At 54.9% G+C, this 21,062-nt stretch overlaps 2 protein-coding genes across 4 annotated transcripts; one reads left to right on the forward strand and one right to left on the reverse strand.

Moving 5' to 3' along the window:
• Positions 1-891: 891 nt before the first annotated feature.
• On the forward strand, positions 892-3,057 carry LTB4R (leukotriene B4 receptor). 2 transcript variants are annotated; one of them, XM_047075544.1, is made up of 2 exons: positions 892-1,176; positions 1,771-3,057. In XM_047075544.1, the coding sequence occupies exon 2, from the start codon at positions 1,827-1,829 to the stop codon at positions 2,823-2,825; it is 999 nt and encodes a 332-aa protein (XP_046931500.1). In that variant the 5' UTR covers positions 892-1,176; positions 1,771-1,826; the 3' UTR covers positions 2,826-3,057. The 2 variants fall into 2 exon arrangements, with proteins under 2 accessions (XP_046931500.1, XP_046931499.1); XM_047075543.1 differs by having other exon boundaries at positions 892-1,172.
• Positions 3,058-5,366: 2,309 nt separating this feature from the next.
• ADCY4 (adenylate cyclase 4) lies at positions 5,367-20,924 on the reverse strand. Of its 2 annotated transcripts, XM_047075537.1 has the most exons (26): positions 20,848-20,924; positions 20,334-20,543; positions 18,846-19,043; positions 18,568-18,729; positions 17,774-17,923; positions 17,184-17,332; positions 16,994-17,105; positions 16,173-16,300; positions 15,861-16,019; positions 15,470-15,602; positions 15,094-15,267; positions 12,371-12,414; positions 12,165-12,251; positions 11,895-11,964; positions 11,432-11,529; positions 10,676-10,760; positions 10,442-10,579; positions 9,510-9,620; positions 9,067-9,251; positions 8,787-8,871; positions 8,155-8,313; positions 6,707-6,853; positions 6,305-6,412; positions 6,098-6,212; positions 5,661-5,785; positions 5,367-5,574 (listed from the first exon to the last, which is right to left on the reverse strand). In XM_047075537.1, the coding sequence occupies exons 2-26, from the start codon at positions 20,490-20,492 to the stop codon at positions 5,422-5,424; spliced, it is 3,234 nt and encodes a 1,077-aa protein (XP_046931493.1). In that variant the 5' UTR covers positions 20,493-20,543; positions 20,848-20,924; the 3' UTR covers positions 5,367-5,421. The 2 variants fall into 2 exon arrangements, with proteins under 2 accessions (XP_046931493.1, XP_046931494.1); XM_047075538.1 differs by lacking the exon at positions 15,861-16,019.
• Positions 20,925-21,062: the final 138 nt, after the last annotated feature.

Raw genomic sequence — 21,062 nt, forward strand, 5'->3', positions numbered from 1 at the left:
GCGAGATCATGACCTGAGCCGAAGTCGGACGCTCAACCGACTGAGCCACCCAGGCGCCCCGAAGAGTGACTATTCTTGGGGCTGTTCCTCCCTGTACATTCCTGGTTTCCCCTCCTGCCAGGGCAAGCATAACGCATCACTGCCCCTACTTCCTCTCCCTATGCTCAGCCTCTACTTTCTCTGTGTGTCTGAGGTGGGACTGGACAGCCAACTATGAGAAGGTAGGAAAGAGGTGATGGTGACCTCCTTGTCCAGCGCCCAGATCTTCAATCCAAATTCATGTGGCAGGGTAGCCACACGTCCAAGCACAAGGGAAGTGGTTGGGGAAGGGGAAGAAATTGGCATTCTGTGTAATACAAAGGAGGTCCTTTGGACTTTGGCTTCTGCCAAGAAGAAGAATTGAACCAATCTTTTTACATGAGGGAAGGGATGGGGGGTTCTGGAAGAGCCCCACCCCCCAACTCTGCTCATGGCTTGAACCCAAGCCAAGGACAGAGTGCTGTCCTCTTCAAGTCCTGATGTTACCTAAACCCAAAGCCATAACCTAGCCACATCTTCCTGGAGGACAGGAAGTTCCCAGGGAGGTGGCATCTCTCCTTTGTCTCTCTGCCAAGTCTTGATGCCTCCCAAGACTGTTAGTTGTTGCTCACTTCCTATTAATCTAAAAATTATTACATGATATTATTTACATGACATGTAAAGATATCCAACATTCTGGCCTCTCAATATGAGCCCATTTCCCTTCTCCAGCTTCCTTTCCTCCTTCTCCTGTATGACCCAGTGCAGTTCTCCAGTCTAGACCTGCATCTGAGGCCACACCCCAGCCTACTCACTCCCCTCACCCCTCTTTCCTCTCCCTGCACCTTCTTGGGCTCTTCTCATCTGGTCCCACCCCTGAGGAGTCCTCCTCCCTGCTAGGCTCTTCTGGAACACAAAGACCATCCCTCCCCCCTCCCCAGTGAAGGGAGGGCTAGGAGTTTCAGCCCCACCCTCAGGAAGATGTGTCTTCCCCCTCCTCTGCTTCTTGGTACTTCCTCTCTGGCCAACGTAGCTGACAGCACCCAGACCTGGGGCCAGGACCCTGGAACTGGGACAGATCTGGTAATAGGCTACGCCACTCTGCCCTGGCCTTGGGATTGGCACCAGCTTCCAACCAGTACGCGGCGAAGTCTGTAAGTAAGTACCCTGGGAGTAGGGAGGTAGTGGTGGGGCAGGTTACAGCCATGATCGAAAGGGCAAAGGAATTTCCAAAGAAAGCCTGGCTGGGGAGGATTTGTTCCTGTCTCCTATCCACAAACTCCTCCCCATCCCTGTTATTCCTGGTGGGCCCTGGGCACCTCTGGAGAGAGTGAGGTGATTGGTGGAAATCATTGGAACTGAGGGGGCTCGGGGCCTGGCAGGTGACCGAGAAGCTAGCCTTTTGAAGGGTGTGTCCTTGTTAAGGAAAGCATCCCCCCACCCTGCCCCTGCCATTTGGTTCTGGGTTTCAGAAGGGAAGGAGGCAGAAAGGGTCTGCTGTTGTTGCTCTGTATTTTGCAAATGGGTCTGTGGGCAGGAAGGAGCCCCGGGGCCTAGTTAGGAAATCAGTGTTTCTACTCAGCCAGATCCCCTTAAGACAGGTCTGTTGACAGTGGTGAGGACAGTATATTGCAGAGGTGCAACTGATGCTGCTGATTTGGAGACGGCTACAGCCATCAGGCTAGGTGTGTCCAGGGTGTCGGGAAACCTTGGATCCCCACCCTCATGCCTGTGTTCACCCTCACCTTCCAGGTCCTTGCAGTGGCCCCGGACGCTACATCTTCTGCAGCACCTCCTCACTAGGTGTCATGTTCATCGCTCTGCTGACGATCATCCTCCTGTCAGTGGCACTGGTTGTGGGGCTTCCCGGCAACAGCTTTGTGGTGTGGAGCATCCTGGTAAAGATGCAGAAGCGCTCTGTCACTGCCTTGTTGGTGCTGAACTTGGCCCTGGCCGACTTGGCTGTATTGCTTACTGCCCCCTTTTTCCTCCACAACGTGGCCCAACGCACCTGGGTGTTCGGACTAGCTGGCTGCCGCCTGTTTCACTATGTCTGCGGAGTCAGCATGTACGCCAGCGTCCTGCTGATCACGACCATGAGTCTGGACCGCTCGCTGGCAGTGGCCCTCCCCTTTGTGTCCCAGAAGGTACGTACCAAGGCCGTTGCCTGGTGGGTGCTGGCAGGCATCTGGGTGATGTCCCTTCTGCTGGCCACGCCCGTCGTCGTGTACCGCACAGTGACCTTGGCACCGAACAACTGGAGCCTGGTGTGCTTCCTGAAGTACCCCAGCGAACGACTCAACGCCTTCCATCTACTCTTCGAGGCCCTCACCGGCTTCCTGCTGCCCTTCCTGGTGGTGGTAGCCAGCTACTCCGACATCGGACGCAGGCTGCAGGCCCGGCGCTTCCGCCGCAGCCGCCGCACGGGCCGCCTGGTGGCGCTCATCATCCTGACCTTCGCCGCCTTCTGGCTGCCCTACCACGTGGTGAACTTGGCCGAGGCGGGCCGGTTGCTGGCCGGCGGGGATGCGGGGCCGTTGCGGAACCGGCTGCTCCTGGCGCGCTACGTGTTCATCGCGCTGGCCTTCCTGAGCAGTAGCGTGAACCCCGTGCTGTACGCGTGCGCCGGCGGTGGCCTGCTGCGCTCGGCCGGCGTGGGCTTCGTCGCCAAACTGTTGGAGGCCACCGGCTCCGAGGCGTCCAGCACCCGCCGCGGGGGCACCCTGGCCCAGACGGTGAGGGGCGCCCCCGCCACTCCCGAGAATGGCACCACCGAGAGCCTCACCGTCTCCAACCCTCTCCAGTGAAGCGAACTGAACTAGGTCTGGGTGGTGGTGGTGGTGGTGCTGCCGCTGTTGGTGGAAAGTCGGCTTTCCTCCTGGCGGAATGCCCCCACGTTGGCTGGGCCCAGTGCTGTACCCCTAGGGGGAGAACGCCAGTGGGGTGGAGCAGAAGAGGAGGGAGGGGCGGGGCAGGTGAGGGCCCAGTGAAAGCCTGGGGCAGCTTTGCTATTAAAACTGAAGCCTCAAATTGGGTCAACCCTGTGTGTGGGGCGTGTGTGTATAATGGGGAATTAGGGTTGCTGCTGGGCGCTCTTCTGGGGATCCTTCTCAACAGTTGACAGGCACATCACATCCTGTGCTTTTCAGTTTTGGAAGGGACACAAAGATACAGAAACCAGAATCCCCTCTCCTCCCCCATTCTGAGGCAGGTGTCCTGCCCATCATACTTAGAGCACAGGTCTTACAGACTCCTGAAGGAGCAGATGGAAGAAGGCCACCCATGTGGGCTTATCATGCCAGACTCCCTGAATCAGCAGATGAGCTGAGAAAACAGCACAGCTCTGGGACCCTTACCCTGAAGCTTATGATAGGTATCGCTGTTACCATGACTCCAACTTCCTGCCACTCAGCTTTGTCCTTTCAGTGGGCAATGTTCTAGGGCACTGCCTCCCCTCCCCTCATCTCCCAAGGAGGCCTCACTTAAGAACCAAGTCATCAGATCTTAGTCCGGAATTCTGGACATTAACATTCTGCCAGCCCCTAAAATACACTCAGAAGCAGGTTGAGGCTGAGGGCCCTCTGTGCCAGTCATCATTCTTAGGAAATTAAGATTCCTGTAAGTGAGAGGGATGAGTCATTCTTTCCTAGGGATGACTGTTTTAGAGAGCCTTGGACTGGCTCTGTCCTGACAGCATTTTAGGAAGATGGTAGCAGAAATGGCAGCGGAGTACTTTTTGAATCTCTCACATAAACAAAGACCAACTAGGAGAAAGACCAAAAATCCAAAATGCGCAGTATCTGTAACAAACCTAGGGTGTCAAGATACCTCCCACAGACTGCTAAAAATGTGTGGGGAATAAGCTTAGGAATTCCCTGAGCTTGCACCTATGGGTTAACAAAGTCACAGGAAGAAAGCATCCAAGATTAGGTAAACAGGGCAAAAGCGCCCCCAGTATAGAACAAAGGCATAGAGGAATAGGAAGCCACAGGATGAAAGCATCCAACATTAGGCAATCAGGGCGGAAGTGCCCCAAAATAGTGCAATAGCAGAAAGCTGTTTTCACAGGAGGGAAGGACCAGAATAGGTAAGCAAGTAAACAAGGTTATAGACCTCAGCAGGGCAAAGTTGCCTGGAGCGGAGCTAATTAGCAAAAGAAAGGAGCCTTGTTGACCCTGAGGTAGCCTGCTCTGTCTTATCCCCCAGGCAAGCTAAGATAAACAGACACGTTGCCTTGTGCCTGCCATAAACAACCATCTTCCCGGCTCTGGGATTTTGTTTTGTATTGACCCAAACCCTAACACCGCATATCCTCAAAAACCCCTTTTCTCTCACACATATGAATTAATGTTCACGGTTTCATTGTCTCTTTGTGCACGTCCATCACGTTTGTAAGCCTTCTGATCCTAATAAAAACGGAGCAAGGATCTTTACTTAGGGCTCTTGTCTCCTCCCCAACATTAGCCTCTCTCACATTTTATTCCACGTTTTTATTTATTTTTGGGACAGAGAGAGACAGAGCATGAACGGGGGAGGGTCAGAGAGAGAGGGAGACACAGAATCAGAAACAGGCTCCAGGCTCCGAGCCATCAGCCCAGAGCCTGACGCGGGGCTCGAACTCACGGACCGGGAGATCGTGACCTGGCTGAAGTCGGACGCTTAACGGACTGCGCCACCCAGGCGCCCCGCCTCTCTCACATTTTAATTCTGCATCCTCTCTCTTGCTGGACAAGAGAGAACTCCAGACCCAGAGTCTACGACAAATAGGAGGTAGGCGTGAACCTTGGATGCTTCAAGACCTACATAGTATCAGCATCTGCACAGAAGGATGCAGAAGGAAGCAAGAGGGCATTTGAGGGATCTGTGAACAAGAGAATCCCAAAACCGTCTACAGGTCTTGGCTGGAAAGTATGCGCCAACTTGACAACAGCAGCTGAAACAGGGAGGGACCTGATAGATCATCTCCTAAGCCTTTCATCCATGCTGTATAGTAAGCACATAATAGGTGCTTATTTAGTATATAGAGAATGAATAAAGGTCAAATGACATTCTCAGCTATTCCTTTCCAATATTTGTGGGTGGGGAGCAGGAAAAGACAAATCCCTATTTTGAGCCATGTGGCTAAATTTCTTTATGCTTCCAAGGTGTACAAAATACTGGAATCAGGCAGGGAGGCTGAGGCAGTCCTCTTCTTGAGCTTGTGAAAAAGAATCACTCCTCTCTAGCACACTCATGATCACCCTTGCATATACACAAACACTCACTTTAGCTTGGGAAGAAGCAAGTTTAGCTTGCTGAGAGGCAAGGAGAAGGTGATCTGCAGCTATACCAGAAGCTTCTGACACCAATTGGCTCCCATCATACCAGGGTCTTTTTATTGAGGATCTTAGGATGATGGGGGTCTCAGCCTAGGGTGGCCGAGGGAGGTCCAGTTCGTGCCAAATCTGTGTTCAGAAAGTAGGTGCAGAGCTGCCCTTTGCCTTTGACCTTGATGATACCCCGGCTGTAGCAGGTGTAGCCTAAGGACTGCAGCACCCGGGCTGTCTCTTCAGTCACCTGGGATTGAAAGGGTGTGAGTCAGAAGTGTGGGGGAGGCCCTATCCTTATCCCCCCACCCCATGCCTCCAATGCAGCCTCCTCACCTGGATCTTGCCCAGGACTCCTGTACTCTCCATGCGGCTGGCCACGTTCACTGTGTTGCCCCAGATGTCATACTGCGGCTTCTGGGCCCCGATCACTCCAGCCACTACAGGTCCGTGGTTCAACCCTGACAAGAGGTATGGTAGAGAGGAGCCCTGGGTGGGCGGATTTGAGGAGGGAGAGGGGAAGAGGACACTCCAGGAATTAGGGTGAAGGGCCTGGAGGCCTTAGAGGAAAGGACCTGGAGGGGTGTGGCTTAGGGAAGGGGTGGCTGAGCCTCAGAGCTCCTGGCCCAGCAGCTTCATGCTCCATCCCCAGGGATGAGGCTGGAGGGGGTCCAGGGTGAGCTGGGGAGTAGCTAACAAAGAGCCTAAGGGAGCCAGAGCTTGGGAAGGTGAGGAGGAGGTTCCAGACTGCCCCAGCGAGGGAGGGTCCTCACCCACACGCAAGCGGAAGTTGTTGAAAGAGTGCTTATTGATGACGTCCAGCTTTGATCCAAGAGCCACCGCAAACTCCACCATGGTGCCAAGGTGGCTGCAGCTGCGCTCAGCGTCCTAGCAACGGGGCCGGCCCACCGGGATGGGTCAATGAGGACCCCCCAGTGAGAGCCCAGACGAAGGTTGGTAGGTAAAGAAGGGATCTGTACCTGCTGTGCGTCCTGTCCGGAGGTGGCATTTAAGCCTGTAGCTGCCATGTAGGTGCTACCGATGGTTTTGATCTTCTCCACCCCGCTAAACTTGGGCTTTGAGAGCAGCTGTATAGAAAGGAAGCTGTGTCCCCAGTCTTTCTTGCTCTCTCCTGCCTCCCTCTCAGAGGCCCAGCCCCAGGCCTTTGGAGACTAAAGGACCAGGTTGGGAGGACAGGGATGGTGGCAGGAGGGAGAGTGGATAGTGAGCAGAGTTTCCAGAGAGCTAGGGGATTGGAGGAGGAGTGGCAGGGCCGGGGAGAGGGGGATGGACCCCTGGCTGGAGACTAAATTGGCAGGAGGGACTGGTCAGAAATTCTAGCATCCAGGACAAAGGGTCCAGGGGAAGCTTGGAGTTGTCACCTCATCAAAATCAGCAATTATCTCATTGAGCAGCCGCAGACACTCTAGACCCTCGTGGTTTATGTTGGACTCAGAGTAAAACTCCTTGAAGTCTGGAACTGAGGCGAACAGGACACAGACACACTCATAGGACTGGTGGTAGAGGTCCTGGAGGGTAGGATGCTGGGTTGAGGGAGCAAGTCATGGTCTTCCCCCTTCTGAGCCTGCATGGGCCCTCCTCCCTGTGTCCATACTCCTACCCCTCTATTTAAGAAGGATCGGAAAGGAGGGAGAGGGGTAGGACCAGGTTACCCCAGGGATGTGTGACTCGGGAGTCAAAGATTGGGTCTCATTACGATTCCAGGAGAGACAGGGGTTTGGAGTCAGGATCACCTCATAGCCACACGAAGGGAGTCTCTTCAAGAGCTGGGATCCTGTCAGCGGGAATCATCTTTCTATCATATCTCATTGCCGAAAGGTGTTAAGTCAACTAAGTCAGCTTACAAAGATAGCTACAACTTGGAAGATAAAGTAATAGGGAAAAGGGGCCAAAAGGAAAATAAAGGTAAGAAAAGGTAAGAAAATAAAGGTAAGATTTGAAGTCGGTTCACAAAATGGGTGCCATAAAGTCCCTGTGAGTCCTAGATTCTGGCTCTGAGCTTTCTAGTAGCCAATGTGAAGCTAGAAACAGGAGCAGTGACAAGATTCCCAGTGTCTGTAAGAGAAGGAGGCAGGAGATGTAGACCTACTGCTGATCTTGAGAGCAGAGAGCAAGCGGTGGGGGGCAGGAAGCTGTGAGGTAGCCCCTGGCCTGTTTCTTTTAACATTCCTCAAGATGGACCAAGAGCATTTCCACAGCAGACACGGTGAAGTAGTGGTGGCAAAAATAAAATGGTGCAACTATGTGGGTGACCTTCTGATGGTCTATGGCAAGATGTTTAAGGATATAGATTAGCATCTTCCAATGGGAAACCCTGTGGTGATGGAAAGTTCTACATATGGGATGCCCAATACGGCATCTACTAGCCACAGGCAGCTGTTAGATCCTTGAAATGTGGCCAATGAGACAGAGGAACTGCATTTTCCATTTTAATTCATTTAAATTTAAAGGGCCACACATGGCTAATGGCTACCATCCCGGATAGTGCAGGTCCAGAGAGATGGATGGACTGTGTCCTCCACACAACTCCCATCAACACTTGAAGAAGCTTCTGGAAGGCATGGAATGGTCATGAGTTGGAGAGGATGCTCCTTCTAAGTAAGAACTTGGAACACAGAGGCTCTGTGCTCAGCAGACAAAGACTAAGAGCTTATGAAAATATCAGGCACCTATGTGACAGGGACAGAGACTTGGGTGGCCACTTAACTACTGTGGGGGAGTCCAAAGAGGATGGGCCAAGGGCCAAGGTTTTCATCTAAAATTGGTCCCTGTGGCATCTGAGGCTGAGGAGTCAGGGGTGGGGAGTCACCTCGTTGCGCCGGTTCTGGCCAATGAACTGGGGGGCCACATGTGCAGGGAGCACATTCTCCAACAGCAGCCGAGTCAGGTTCTCCATGGTCTCTGTCTCCTCCTGCTCCTGCCGCAGCTTCTTCTTCCACAGGAAGTCCAGCCGGCAGTAATACTCATTCTGGCAGGGTCAGCAGGGGCCCAAGGAGAGACACAGTGCACGGGAAACCTCAGCTCCTGTGTGCTCCCCCTTCCCCTCATTCCTTGATGCTTAAACCACACCCCCTCCCCCCAATCTAGAGAGAAGCCTCAAGGTGCAACTATCCCTGGGGAGGCTACCTTGAAAATAGATTCAAACTAGGGTACACAGAATTGGCAGCAGATTCTTTCTTATAGGTGGGTTTTCCTAGGTTGGGGTGGGAGGGATGAGGGAGGGAGAATTTGAAGGCACCTCCCTTGGGGGGGGGAGGTGAAGGAGAAAGAAACGGAGCAGGAAGGTTCACTTAGAAGCTTCCAATGGGCACACTATTTCGGCTCAACCCCGAAGGCATAAGATTTGAGGGAAAGAGTGAGAGAGAGACCAAGTCACAAATATGGGGACCCCCACCTCACCCTTCAAAGGGAGGCCCTGGAGGGCTGAGATGGGTGACTTACCTGCCGAGCCAGGACCAGGAGGGTGAAGAAGAAGATGAAGAAGGAGATAGCTCCCATCAGTTTGGGCTCCTTCAGCACCCCTGGCCTGAGGAGGCCACGGATCAGGATTGCCCCTGCCCTGCACCTTCCCGATGGCCTCCTCCCTACCCTCAGTGCCCATGTAGCCCACAGCCACCCTCCCCCTTTGCCCTGTGGGTGGATGGTTCAGGTCAGGGAGGTAAGGACAGCTTTGCTCCGCTCCCAGGGGGCCTGAGCACCTCTGTCCAGTGGCCGTGCACACCTGGAGTCCGAGGGATCCGGATAGAGGCGGGCGATGAGGCAGTCGGACAGCCAGGCGTGGGAGTGCAGGAAGAGGGAGCAGGAGGCCCCCAGCCATAGCAGGAGCAGCAGCAACTTCAGCTCGAAGCTCATGTGCAAAAAGAGGGAGCAGGACAGGAACCCCAGCACGCAGCAGTGCATAGAGTACTGTGGGGCCAAGAAGGGTGGTCAAGAGGCAGGGCATATCCCACAGGTAGGGGTGGGAGAATATCCCGGGGCTCCTGGCCTGCCCCTCCCCGGGCCCACGACCTATCTGGGGAGTAGGCGGTGTCATACACACAAACACACACCGAGTGTAATTTATGTCTGTCCCAATCCACAGGATGGAACGTTCAACCAAGGAGGTGGGGGAGGGGCCAAGGAAGGCTCTGGAGAGAGAGTTTCAGGGCTGTGAGGAATACTCACGGGGACGCTGATGAGAGGCAGGGACCCAGGGAGCTCCCAGGAGATGTTGAAAGCCATGGAGGACACATTGAGAACCCCAAAAGGGCAGTTTGATGCTGCCGGTAAGAAGAACTGCAGAAGGAAGTGAAGAGCTGGGGTGGGCAGGCAGCTCCCTGGGCATGATGGTGGCTTGTGCTGGGGTTCAGCTGACTTAGGGATGGGTCAGAGCCAGACCCCTCCAAAGAGGGGGATTATGCTATTCCTGGCTAGTGAGGGAGGCTTAGCGCAGGGGTCCTCGCTGGGGGGTCAGGGATGGGAGGAGCAGGTGTCCTGAGCACGAGTCTGCCACGGATCCACTGTGTGATCTCTTGCCAGCCACTTAGCCTCTCTGGGCCTCAGCTTCCTCTTCTGTTACTTAGCTGGCGGGGGGCGGGGTGGGGGGGTGATTCCTAAGGTGTCTTTCAGGGATAGAATTCTAGGAATGACTATAAATTCTGAAAACTCAGGGGCGCCTGGGTGGCTCAGTCAGTTAAGTGTCTGACTTCGGCTCAGGTAATGATCTCGCGGTTCGTGGGATCGAGTCCTGCGTCAGGCTCTGAGCTGTAAGCACAGCTCGGATTCTGCCTCCCTTTCTCGCTCTCTGCCCCTCCCCCACCCATACTCTGTCTCTCAAAAATAATAAATGTTCAAAATAATCAAAACAAAACAAATTCTGAAAACTCAGCCAAACTCAGCTACAAGATCATAATGAGCGAGCTAAAGAGTGAAGATCTGCCTCCACAGAATAGATATGCTCAGGTGGCAGATTAATTTTTTTCTTTTATACTTGTCCAACATTGCCAGAATGTTGGCCTTACTCCAGCTGTCCTCCCAAATCCCAGGGGTCCCCTTTCAGCTTCTGACAGCTCGAACAGGCCCTGATGGGGGTACATAGGGCCCCCCACTGCCCTCACCAGGCTGGGAATGGCCATCACAAAAACCAGGAGGATGGTAGCTGTGCCCAGGGCAACTCGCAGTCCGGGCCGTGTGGCCACCAAGCCAGACAGTGCCGGCAGCCAGTGCAGCATCTTGGGGCCTTTCAAGACACACCTCTGCAGAAGGAGCACAGGAATCTTAGCCGTGGGGCTGGGACACCCAGGTCACAGTGAGGGCCCAGCTCACCACTTCCACCCCCCAGCCCACCTCACCGTCAGGTGCTCTGAGAAGCAGACGAAGAGGAGGAGGAGGAAGAGGAGGAAGGTGATGCTATAGGTGATGGCCAGAGCTGGGGGCCTAAAGGGAGATAAGAGTGAGGCCTTGAAAGTCAGAATCGGCTCTGTGTGCTGGGAGGGTGCTGTGCCACCCAGTTGGGAGATGTGGGGAGGAGGAGTCCTGGGGATCTGAACTGGCTACCAGTGGGGACTGGGCTGATGAAAGGCATTGCCTGCTGATGCTCTGGGAAAGTTGAGGGGTCTAGGGCAGTGGTGGGGTAGGGCAGGAACTATAAGGTGGGGACAATACTGGAAGGGGGCAGGAGGCTCACAAAGGGGCCAAGGCCACATCAGGCCAGTCTCTGGGCCTTCAGGCCAAAGCTCTTCTTCTACCTGGCTGAGTTCTGGACAAGTCCCTGCAGCCCCTCCTAGCCATGGACTAAAAACAAGGACCTACTTTCTAAGCTCATTTCCTGTGAGATTTGGGCTTCTCAATGAAAATAGAACCTGCTTCATTGAAAAGTTGTTTGAATTGAGAGACAGGCTTGTGAAAGTGCTTGGGTTATGTAGAAAGCCCACGAGATGTACGATAGTAAAATGAGGGCTATGATTATCACTGTTTCCCCAGAACACATGTTTCCTCTGTGGGTCAGTGTCCGAAACTAAGGGAAAGTCGGTAAAGAAGAAAATGTGGGTCAAGGATCAAAAAGTCTATACATGGGAATCAGGGCCCCTCTTGCCTGGGGCTCTCACCTGTTTGTCACCAGCATCTGGATGATGAAATTGGAAAGGAAAACCAGGAAGGTGCAGGCTGCATAGTATTTGAAGGCGGGGAGGGCAGAGAGTCGGTACTGGAATGGAAGGGGGGGGGTCAGTGTGGAGACAGGGGCCACTAGGGCTGCCCATCATCTCGGAGGTGTCAATTCCAGGCAAGAACAGGTGTCTCAGCCTCCCCACCCACCCTCCAGTTCAGTCTCAGGTAGCCCCTACTGGTTCTCCAAGGAACTGCCCTCCTCCCTCCCATCCCCACCTAGAAACTCAATCTATAGGGTGACAGCCATTTGGAGAGAGGTACAAGCCCCTCACCCCAGGATCAAAAACTGAGCAGACCTTGGAGGTGAGGTGGGACCACAGGGCTTGCCCCCTTCCCAAGGCCAAGGCACTAAGGTTGGAAAATTCTCTAACCTTGTGTCACCCCCCACCCACCCCAGCCCACCTCTTTCTCCAGTTCCTTCTTTCTGAAGTACAGTGTCAGTGGGTTGAAGTCCTTTGACTGCCTCCACTGTCTGGTAGGAGGTGGGGGGCCATGAGCCCCGGAGAGGAAAGGGCAGGGCAGGGTGGGTGGAGGGGTGGTCAGGTGCATGTTTCCCTGGAGTAGAGTAGGGAAGCCCCCCCACTTCCCTCTGGGTCATTAGGGGAGCACATCCCTCCTGTACCACAGAAGCCCAGCTCCCAACCCCTCCCAGTCCTCTTCTGTTCTCCATACTTCTGAGAGTTGAGCTGTTCGATGACCTGGAAGAACTTGGCATCCCCAGTGTCCAGGTCATCATCTAGCCCCCGGGGGGTACGGCTCCTGCAGAGTGAAAGCCCAGCCTGTCACCACAGGAGGCCCTCAACATATCTGGGTGAAGCAGGTACAGCCCCCCCCACCCCCAGGAAGGATGGGGGCAGGTCACCCCAGGGACTCCTCACCGGTCCAGGCTCCACTGGGGGCTGAAGGAAGCCAGGGCCTTCTCCTGTTGGGAGAACACAGCAAAGAGGGGGATGAGGTGATGCTGAGCATCCCTGAAGCCTCTCTGCAGTGAGGGGTTCCATATCTACACATGTCTTTGGCCTTGAGCATTTGGCATGAGTGTTTTCCCTGCCTCTAAAGACTTCCTCTCTCCATCAAATCCCATCCGCCCTTAAGGGAAGGATCAAACCACATTTATTCTTTAAATTTCTTGTGGACTTGGGGCGCCTGGGTGGCTCAGTCATTTAAGAGTCTGACTTCAGCTCAGGTCATGATCTCACAGTTGGTGGGTTCGAGCCCCGCATCGGGCTCTGTGCTGTCAGTGTGGAGTCTGCTTTGGATTCTCCGTCCCCCTCTCTCTCTGCCCCTCCCTGCCTGCACTTCTCTCTGTCTCTCTCAAAATAAATAAATAAATAAACTTTAAAAAACAGTTTCTTCTGGACTCTTTAGACACCCAGGGTCTTTATACTTTTATTTCCTCAGTCTCTACCCCCTGTGAGGCAACCCTGTATCTTCTGTAAGCTTGAGTGGCTGTCATCTTCCCTAAGGACTGAACAAATCCCAAAAGTCCTTGGTTTAAACTGAAGTGACAGTGAGAAAGTTCTGACTCGCTTGTGGTCAGGCTGAGCTGGGAAGTGGTGGGGGCAGAAGACAAAAAGTCTAGAAGAAAGGGAAAGAGAAAGGAAGAGAGACAAACCTGGTCACAATCATTCTTTCCTGCACCAAAACAAATGCGCACCGTGAGCAAACATATGAAAATAAGCAGGCAAGTAAAGCAGGTGAGAAAAGCCCCAAAGAAGAGAACGAAGCCAACGGCCACTGCCCAGGGCCAGGAGTCTGTGACTGTTCTTTTCTGCTCCCCTGGCTCATGTGGAGGAAGCAGGGTCACAGGGGGCCACATCATCCCCCCAAATCAAAACCTGGTGTATGGGGGGGGAGGGAGATTAAGGGGTGTGTTCTAGGTATGAGCCCATCTATGCATCCAGGACTGAGCCTAACGTTCTTCAAACTACCTACCTGCCTCTCCACCTTGCTCAATGACTATTTTTTGAAAACAGGGAAAACAATTTATTCATTTCTGTCTTCTCTAGAACTAGCCTAGTGCCTGCCACATTGTAGGTGCTTTAAAAGTGTAGAAGGAACAGGGTGCCTGGGTGGCTCAGTCAGTTGAACGACCGACTTCAGCTCAGGTCATGATCTTGTGGTTCGTGGGTTCTACCCACGTGGGGATGGATGGATGGATGGATGGATGGATGTTATATACTAGCACCAACACTGCCCCACCACCCCAAGGTTCCCCATTGTTTAAATGTAAGCTGATGTGATTCTCAGGATTTCTAACATTTGACTGAGGGCCTGGTACTTCACGGGCTTGGAAGTGAATTTCTGGGCTGGTGAGGTCCTGCCTTGGGAGCTACCCTCGAACCAGGAGTTCCTACTTCTTCACCCTGACACTTCTTAGCCTGCACACGAGTGGGGTTTCAGGGAGGTCTGGCATGGGTTCTAGGGGGCCTCTCACCATGGGGATTGCACTTGCACCTAACATTGTCTCACAATTCCTGGGCTCCCAGCAAAGCCCACCCTCTACTCTGCCTCCATGCTGGAGACTCTATCCTGCAATAGTCAGCAGAGTCTTGGATTCTTTCTTCTTCTCCCTCCTGCCAGCTTAACCCTTCTGACGTCTCCCCTACCCCGTGTTAAGGATTGGAATTAGGTACTCTCCTAAACCACTGCTGCCAATGTCCCCCCATACCACAGTGTTTCACGGATCTCTGGCCTGCTTTCCTGCTGGGTGGGTGGGGAGGGGAGATGGAACACAGAAAGGGTGCTCTGAAGTCATCCCATATATCCAACTGGGTCTGGCAGAGAAGATTCAGAGAGAAAGATCTGCAGAAAGGTGGCTGGGAAAGTTTGGAGAAGATCAGATAAAATGGAGAAGAGCAGGCTGAGGACCCTAATCTTGGGGCAAGCCTTTGGGGACACAGCCTCAGTAACTGTATGCGTGGGTGTTCTGGCTGCTTGTCACCAAGCACCAACACGAAGAGCCAGCTGGTGGGAGAGATCCAGGCTCCTCCACCAGCTAGTGGGTCATGATTACCGGAAGGTGCTATGCACAAGGTCAGCCAACCAAGCCCTGGTTACCTCTCTTCCCTCCCTCCTCAATCCCTGCCTGCTCAGAGTGACTTCTTTCAAGACCACATGCGATTTTCACTGTCACCTCATTTAATCCTTGTATAAACGCTGAGAGTAGGGGCAACAACTGATTTGCCCCCACCTTCCCAATTCTAGTGGGGATTAAAAAAAAGAGAGTGTGCAGTTTCAGGAAGGGAATTCAACAGAGACATTTCCTGGTGGGACTGGGTGTGAGCGCTGGCTTCAGAGCCAAGAGGAAGTATAGTCTATACCTTTGGGGTACTGAGGGAAGGCTTCCTGAGTGGAGTTTGGGGAATAGTGAACATGGTGCCTATAGGATTTTGCATCTCAAGTGAGCTCAGAGGGCAGTGACCTTTGCCCTTTCTCTGGAAAGAAGGGTAAGGAAAAGCCTGAACCAGTGACTGGGGCAACCAGACAGTTCAGGACCTTAGGATGTCATCAAGTGACCCACTGGATGGGTGGGGGGAGGTTGGGAGAGGCAGTGGGTGGGGTTATGTAAGTGCTAGGGCTCGCAGTGGAGTGCACTTACCGGGAGAGGGGTAGAGGTGGACACAGGGCTCTCTAGGTGGCTCAGATGGGCAAAAGGCTTGGCGGCGCCCCAGGACTCCAGGTAGCGGGTCATCAGCAGCGACGGACGCATCTTGGGGCCCTCGAGAGAGGACAGCAACCCTCCTGCAGTGCCCTTCTCATCCTCCTCCTCAGCCTGGGGCATAGGAGGGCTGAAAGTCAATTTCACAAATGCTTTCCACATTCTCCCCACACCTCTTGGAAGGTTGTGTCACCTCCCCCTTGACGCACACACTGGGACCCAGGAATTCAGTCTCTGGTGTAGGAAAAGAGATCAGGCCTGTTGGCTGTGGGTGGTTAGGATGGGCCAGCCCATGGGGTCCAGGCTGGGCTTTTACCCGGGGATCGATGACTAGGTAGGTAGGCTCCCCTAGCTCCCGAAGGTACGGGTCCCGGTGTTCCATGGCTGCATCCTCCACAGCATAAGCCCCTGCCAGCAGGGCCAGGGTAGCCCCTGTAATATGCACTCGTCTGGAAGGAGGGGGCAGTGGGAGTCAGGACGGAGGGCTTGCAAACCTCTCCTTTCTTTCAAGGAGCCTTCCTGGAGGTCTGACTTTAAGCAAGGCCCTGTGCTACCAGAGGTGTCTCCCGACCCCACTCCCTGCACGCCAGGATCTCCCTAAGCCCCACGTGGGATTGTGCTCATTTTAGGAAACTATGAACAGGATGACAGCATGTGGGAGGCCCGGTTGGTTTCCTCCTGTGGCCTCCTGCAGCCCCACATCTCACCCTGGCACGCCACCCGCCTCCATGTGGTTGGCCAGTGTGACATCATGGGACCAGACATCATACTGCCACTTCTGCAGCCCAATGACTCCGCAGAGCACACTGCCCGAATGCACGCCCACACGCATGTTGATGTCCACGCCAGTGGCTGCCCGGAGCTTCCTGAGCAGGGTATGTAGGGGACAATCTGAATGCTGCCTTCATCCCTACCCATGCCACACCCCTCCCTCCCTCTAAGAGGACTTCCACTACCCTGTCTGCTCCTCCCCAATATCCATCCCTTGTTACCCCTCCTGCCCGTCCACCTGAGCTGACCTGATGGCCCGGCACATGTCCAGCCCCATGCGCACGCAGTTGATGGCGTGGTCTGGCAGGGAGAGCGGTAGCCCAGAGACACAGTAGTAACAGTCTCCCAGGATCTTGATCCGCATGCATTCATGCTCCTGGGAGTGTGTGTGTGTGTGCAGGGGAAGGGGGGCACCTGGTTAGAGGCCAGAGGTACGAGGGAGCTGGGAGGAGTGGGAGCAAATGTGGTATTCCTGAAGAACCTCTGAGGCCGGAAGTCTCTGGGTCAGATCTAGGGACTCTCTCAACTTGCTATGGGACTGGCTGAGGTCTGTGGCTCTCCCCCAGCTCTGGCATGTGGAGGGTGTATTCAGATTTGAGCATATGAAAGTAGCCTCAAGACAGAGGTTTTCTGGGTGACACCCAAGATTAGGTTTGTTGGGGGCATCCCTGGGGGTCTGAACAGGTGGCTGGACTGGGCTGAGGTTACACAGGGCAGACATTTCCCTTGGAAGGGCTCCCTAAGGTTAGAACATCTGAACATCCCCCTAGATTTGGCTGTGGTGTCCAGAGACACCTACGTCGGGGCTCTGAGCATATCTGGGGGTGTTGTGGTTGGGACATTTGTGGAGTTGTTGACAAGTCTCTTCCAGGTTTGAGGTGTGTGGTGAGCAGCTCCACAGCTGGGGTTGTTTGAGAGGGTTTCCTACTTCCATTGGAATATCTTCCATTGGAATACATGGGCTCTGAAGTGGGACTGGGATCTGAGGAGGCAGGTGTTTCCCTTGGAAGGGGCTCTCCAGGGTGGGGCACTTGAAGATCCCTGGGTGGGGAGGGAGGCCCCCTCTGACCTTGGCGATCTGGTCGAACTTGCCAAAGAGCTCGTTGAGCATGAGCACCAACTCCTTAGGAGAGCACTCACTGGCCAGCCGGGTGAAGCCCACGATATCAGCATACAGCACACTGGGCAGGGCAGACTGTGTCAGTGGGGCCAGGATCTCAGCCCACAGCCCCCTTCCCTGGGGCCATCTTTTCTCATACCTGACTCCCTGGTGCCTCTTGACATAGAGGCTGTGGAAGTTGTTGGTGCTTTCTGGCCGTGACCCCTGTCCAGCCTGCAGTCGTGCCATGATCTCTGCCTTCATCTCTCGGGCCAAGTAGGCAGGAAGGATGGACAAGAGAAGGTGTTCCTGGAGGAGGTCACAATGAACACCAACCCTCCTGCAACCTACAGCCAGAAGTCCCAGCCTCCCAACGAACTAGGAACCCAGCACTTCCCCAGTCCCACTAGGTGTTCCCCAAAGTACTCCCCCAAGATCCTTCCCATCACATAGAGCTGGGGCTCCAACATCCCACCCTGCATTAATCACCTTTGGGGACTGAACTCCCAGAACCAATGCCAGAATTAAGAGTTCTTTGTTTACTATCATAAAAGTGCTTTCATAGGCTTCAGTTTGTTTGAGACTTAACACAACTTTCCAAGGTGGGCGGTAGCCACATTTTGCAAAGGAGGAAAGAGAAGGGTAAGTGACCTGCCGAAAGTCATTCGCCTTGCAAAGGGGCCCGTTTGAATGATATAAACAACCCCTTTTCACACCACAGTCTGGCCCAGCCTCCCAGGCCCAGCGAACCTGGTGCTTCTTCTCGGTGTCCAGCCGCCGGCGCGAGTGCAGGGAACTAAGTGCCTCGCGGAACGTGGCGCGCAGCGCGCGCTCCATCAGCGCCTTGTGATACGCTCCCGCCACGTTCCCGCACAGGAACAACACCGCGTTCGCTGCCAGCTGTGGGTGAGGGTCAGCCTCAGAGGATGCTGGCCATGGGTGGCGGTGGGGGTGATTAAGTGCATACCTGGAGTTGGTCTCCAAGATGCTTGAGGAGGACTCCACAGTTAGAGACCCAAGAATTTCCAGGCAATCTGTGCTACACTGTGGGGTCCGTAGGGGGCGCTTCTCCTCTCCCCAATACCCCTGCTCTAGACTTGGCTGTGCACCAACATGGCCTCTTAGGTCTAGAAATCGTTCACTTATGTTTCCTCTGCCTGGAATACTACTCCAGTATTTACACCCCCCCCCCCCGCCCCTCGCAGCGCAAAACCACTCAATCTCCGACTTTTACATTCTCTGTGAAGTTTCCATCATCCGCATCTGTCCCCACTACTCTGGTCCCCAGGTGAGCTCACTTGCCCATGGACCCAGAGGCCTCTTCTGGTTTCTGCAGGCATCGGGCTGCCCTGGTGTACCAGCCCCATGAACGCACTGTCTGGGTGTGTATGTGTTTGTCCTCTGTGCTTAGCGGGCGCCTCACCCTGGAGTCCCAGCTCAGCAAGAAGTTGGTGGACGCTCAGAGGAACTAACGGCGCGCGCGCAGCGGGGCCGCCCCCTCCCCCCTCCCCCCGCTGCGCAGCAGGTACTATGGGTGTGCTCACCTGTGGCAGCAGCGCCGGCTTTGAGTCCGGCTGAGGCCCAAGGTACAGCCCAAGGACCAGCAAGTGGGAGAGCGAGGAGATAAGGCCCGCAGCAGCGGCATCCCGCATGCCCAAGGGCAACATGGCGTACACGGTGAAGATGACAAAGAGGAAAAAGGACACCTGGGGGCGGGAGGGCACAGGAAGCTGCTGGCTTCGGCCAGCCCAGCAGCTGGGCTGCTCCCTCCTCTTAGCCTGGCTGTCCTGCTGCCCCTTGCTCCACCTGCCGCTCCTCTCACCTGGTCCCAGGCGCTCACCAGGCCCCCAGTGAACAGGAAGCCGTGGCCTAGCCCGAGTAGCACTGCCCATACGAGGCCCGACAGGGGACGTGTCCAGCGCTGCAGTTGTTGCTCCCGGGAAGCCAGGCCCAGGAGCAGCGAGAAGCCACCCAGCGCGCACAGCACAGTGGTCAGGAAGCCTGGGTCTGAAGCTAGCTCCTGCGAGGAGAGGGTGCTTGCAGCAAGACTGGAGTGTGGAGTATGGGGGAGCGCCTCCAAGCTGAAGAAGAACAGGCAGCCCCCCAGGCCACTTCTGAAATGTGTCTCAAACTCAAGTAGCAAAAGGAGACAGGGCACCTCGACTTGCCATTCGTAGTAGGTTGAATCATAGGAAGTCACTAATAATCTGTTTTTAATCTACAGAGCCTGGGGTCTCATAGGGTTCAACCTAATATCTCACTTGCATGCTGCAGGGGTGGTTGAGCCTTAGGCCATCTATCCAGAGTCCCTGGCTCAGAACCCATACTGCCCATTTGTGAATCTATGACCTTTCTGAACTTCAGCTTTCTCGTCTGTCAAATAGGAATTCCAGCACCAGCCAGGGGTCCTGAAGCAACCAAAGAATCCTACCTTACAGAAGGCACTTAGGAATGAACCAGTTTGCTCAGGAGATTCCCTGTCCTGGGGACAAGTCTGGGAGTTGATCCCCATCCACCCACCCAAGAAGTGCTCCAGCAGCAGGGGGCGCCTGGAACCTCCCTCCTGTCAGGCTAGGGGGGAGCACTACACTTTTGCCACCCACCTCTGGGTGTAGGCCTCCCACCACTGTCCCTGCCCTGTGTCCCCACCTCTTCCTGGACTTCGAGGACCAGCAAGAATTGGTCTGTTTATTGGCTTTCCCAACTTGCCTCCAAAAAGTGAAAAGAAAACTTGGAGCAGGATATTTCCAGAAATGGAATTGAATTGAAGACCCCCTTTCTCAAAAAAAAAAAAAAAAAAAAAGCAGAAAAAGAAAAAGAAAGAAAGAAAAAGAAACTGGAAATGGGTTTATTTTGGGACTAAATGTGAGCGGGAGGGAGGGTGCCTTCTGGGAGACTATGGGTACAACTGCCCCACAACCCCTATGAAAGAAAGAAAACCAGGAAACGGATTCCCACAGGGCCCAGTGTAATTTCCCCTCTGGAAAATTGGAAAATCCGGTGTTGCATTTACTCTAGAACCAGTAGATCACAGAAGCTCAGAAGGCCTGTCAGTACCCTGAGAGAAATTAGAAGCACCCCCAGGGCTCAGCCTTCTCCCCGCAGCCCAGTGAATGTGGCCCCAGAGGTGGAGTGACTTGTCCAGGGTCACTACATTTCCTAGTAAGGCTTTCCTGGGTTCCAGCAAAGAAGGCATATGGAAAAGCAGGCCCCTCCCGAGCCCTAACTCCGAAAACGCCCCCTAGGCAGTGACCCTCCCACCACCCTCCAGAAGGCGCCCCTCACCAGAGCCGCCCCCCTCCCGGCTCACCCGGCCGCTGGCGTAGGCGACAGCCAGCAGCGCCAGGAGCGCGCAGAGCACGATCACCAGCAGCAGTAGCAGCAGCGGGTACTGCTGGCTCAGGCTGTAGTAGGTTTCGTAGAAGAGGTCTTCGCTGGGGGGCGGCCGGGGGCTGAAGAGGCGGGCCATGGTCTTCCCTGCCCCCCGCCTCGTCGCCCGGGTGGAGGGCGGGCCCCGGGGCTGGGGAGGGCCAGGGGCCGCGTTACCGCCTGCGGCCCCAGCCGGCCCCAACCGTGCCCCTCTCACTGGGTCCAAGCCACTTCCATCCCGTTTCCCCAACCTCGCGACAATCCCACCTTCCAGGCACTCCCTGTGGCCTCTCAGCCTTTTCCCAGTTGGAGGTGAGGGGACTGCCCCATCCCTCGCTCCTCCTCCCTCGAACCCAGACTGCCTGAGGTGCCCTAGCAAAAGCCTCATGGCCGGGTGGGACGGGATTTGCGGTTGAAGCAAAGGAGCCTCGGGTTCCCCCTTTCCCCAAACTCACTGCCCGCGATGCTGCCGCAACTGAATGGGTTACGCCCGAGGAGGGAGCTCGGGCAGCTGGTCGCGGAGTCCCGATCCCCGAGAAGCTAGTGGCTCAGAGCCCCGGGCGGCAGGCGCTTCCCTCCCGGCGCCTGGGGACCCCTCCCACTTCCCCCGATGGGACTGCCCGGCCCCTTCCCGTGCCGAGTCGAGTCGGACTCCTCAGGCCTCCTCCCT

This window comes from Lynx rufus, unplaced genomic scaffold, assembly GCF_022079265.1.
Source record: "Lynx rufus isolate CCGP_SWC_20201006 ecotype Redwood Valley unplaced genomic scaffold, mLynRuf1.p SCAF_13, whole genome shotgun sequence".
Taxonomy (NCBI): Eukaryota; Metazoa; Chordata; class Mammalia; order Carnivora; family Felidae; genus Lynx; species Lynx rufus.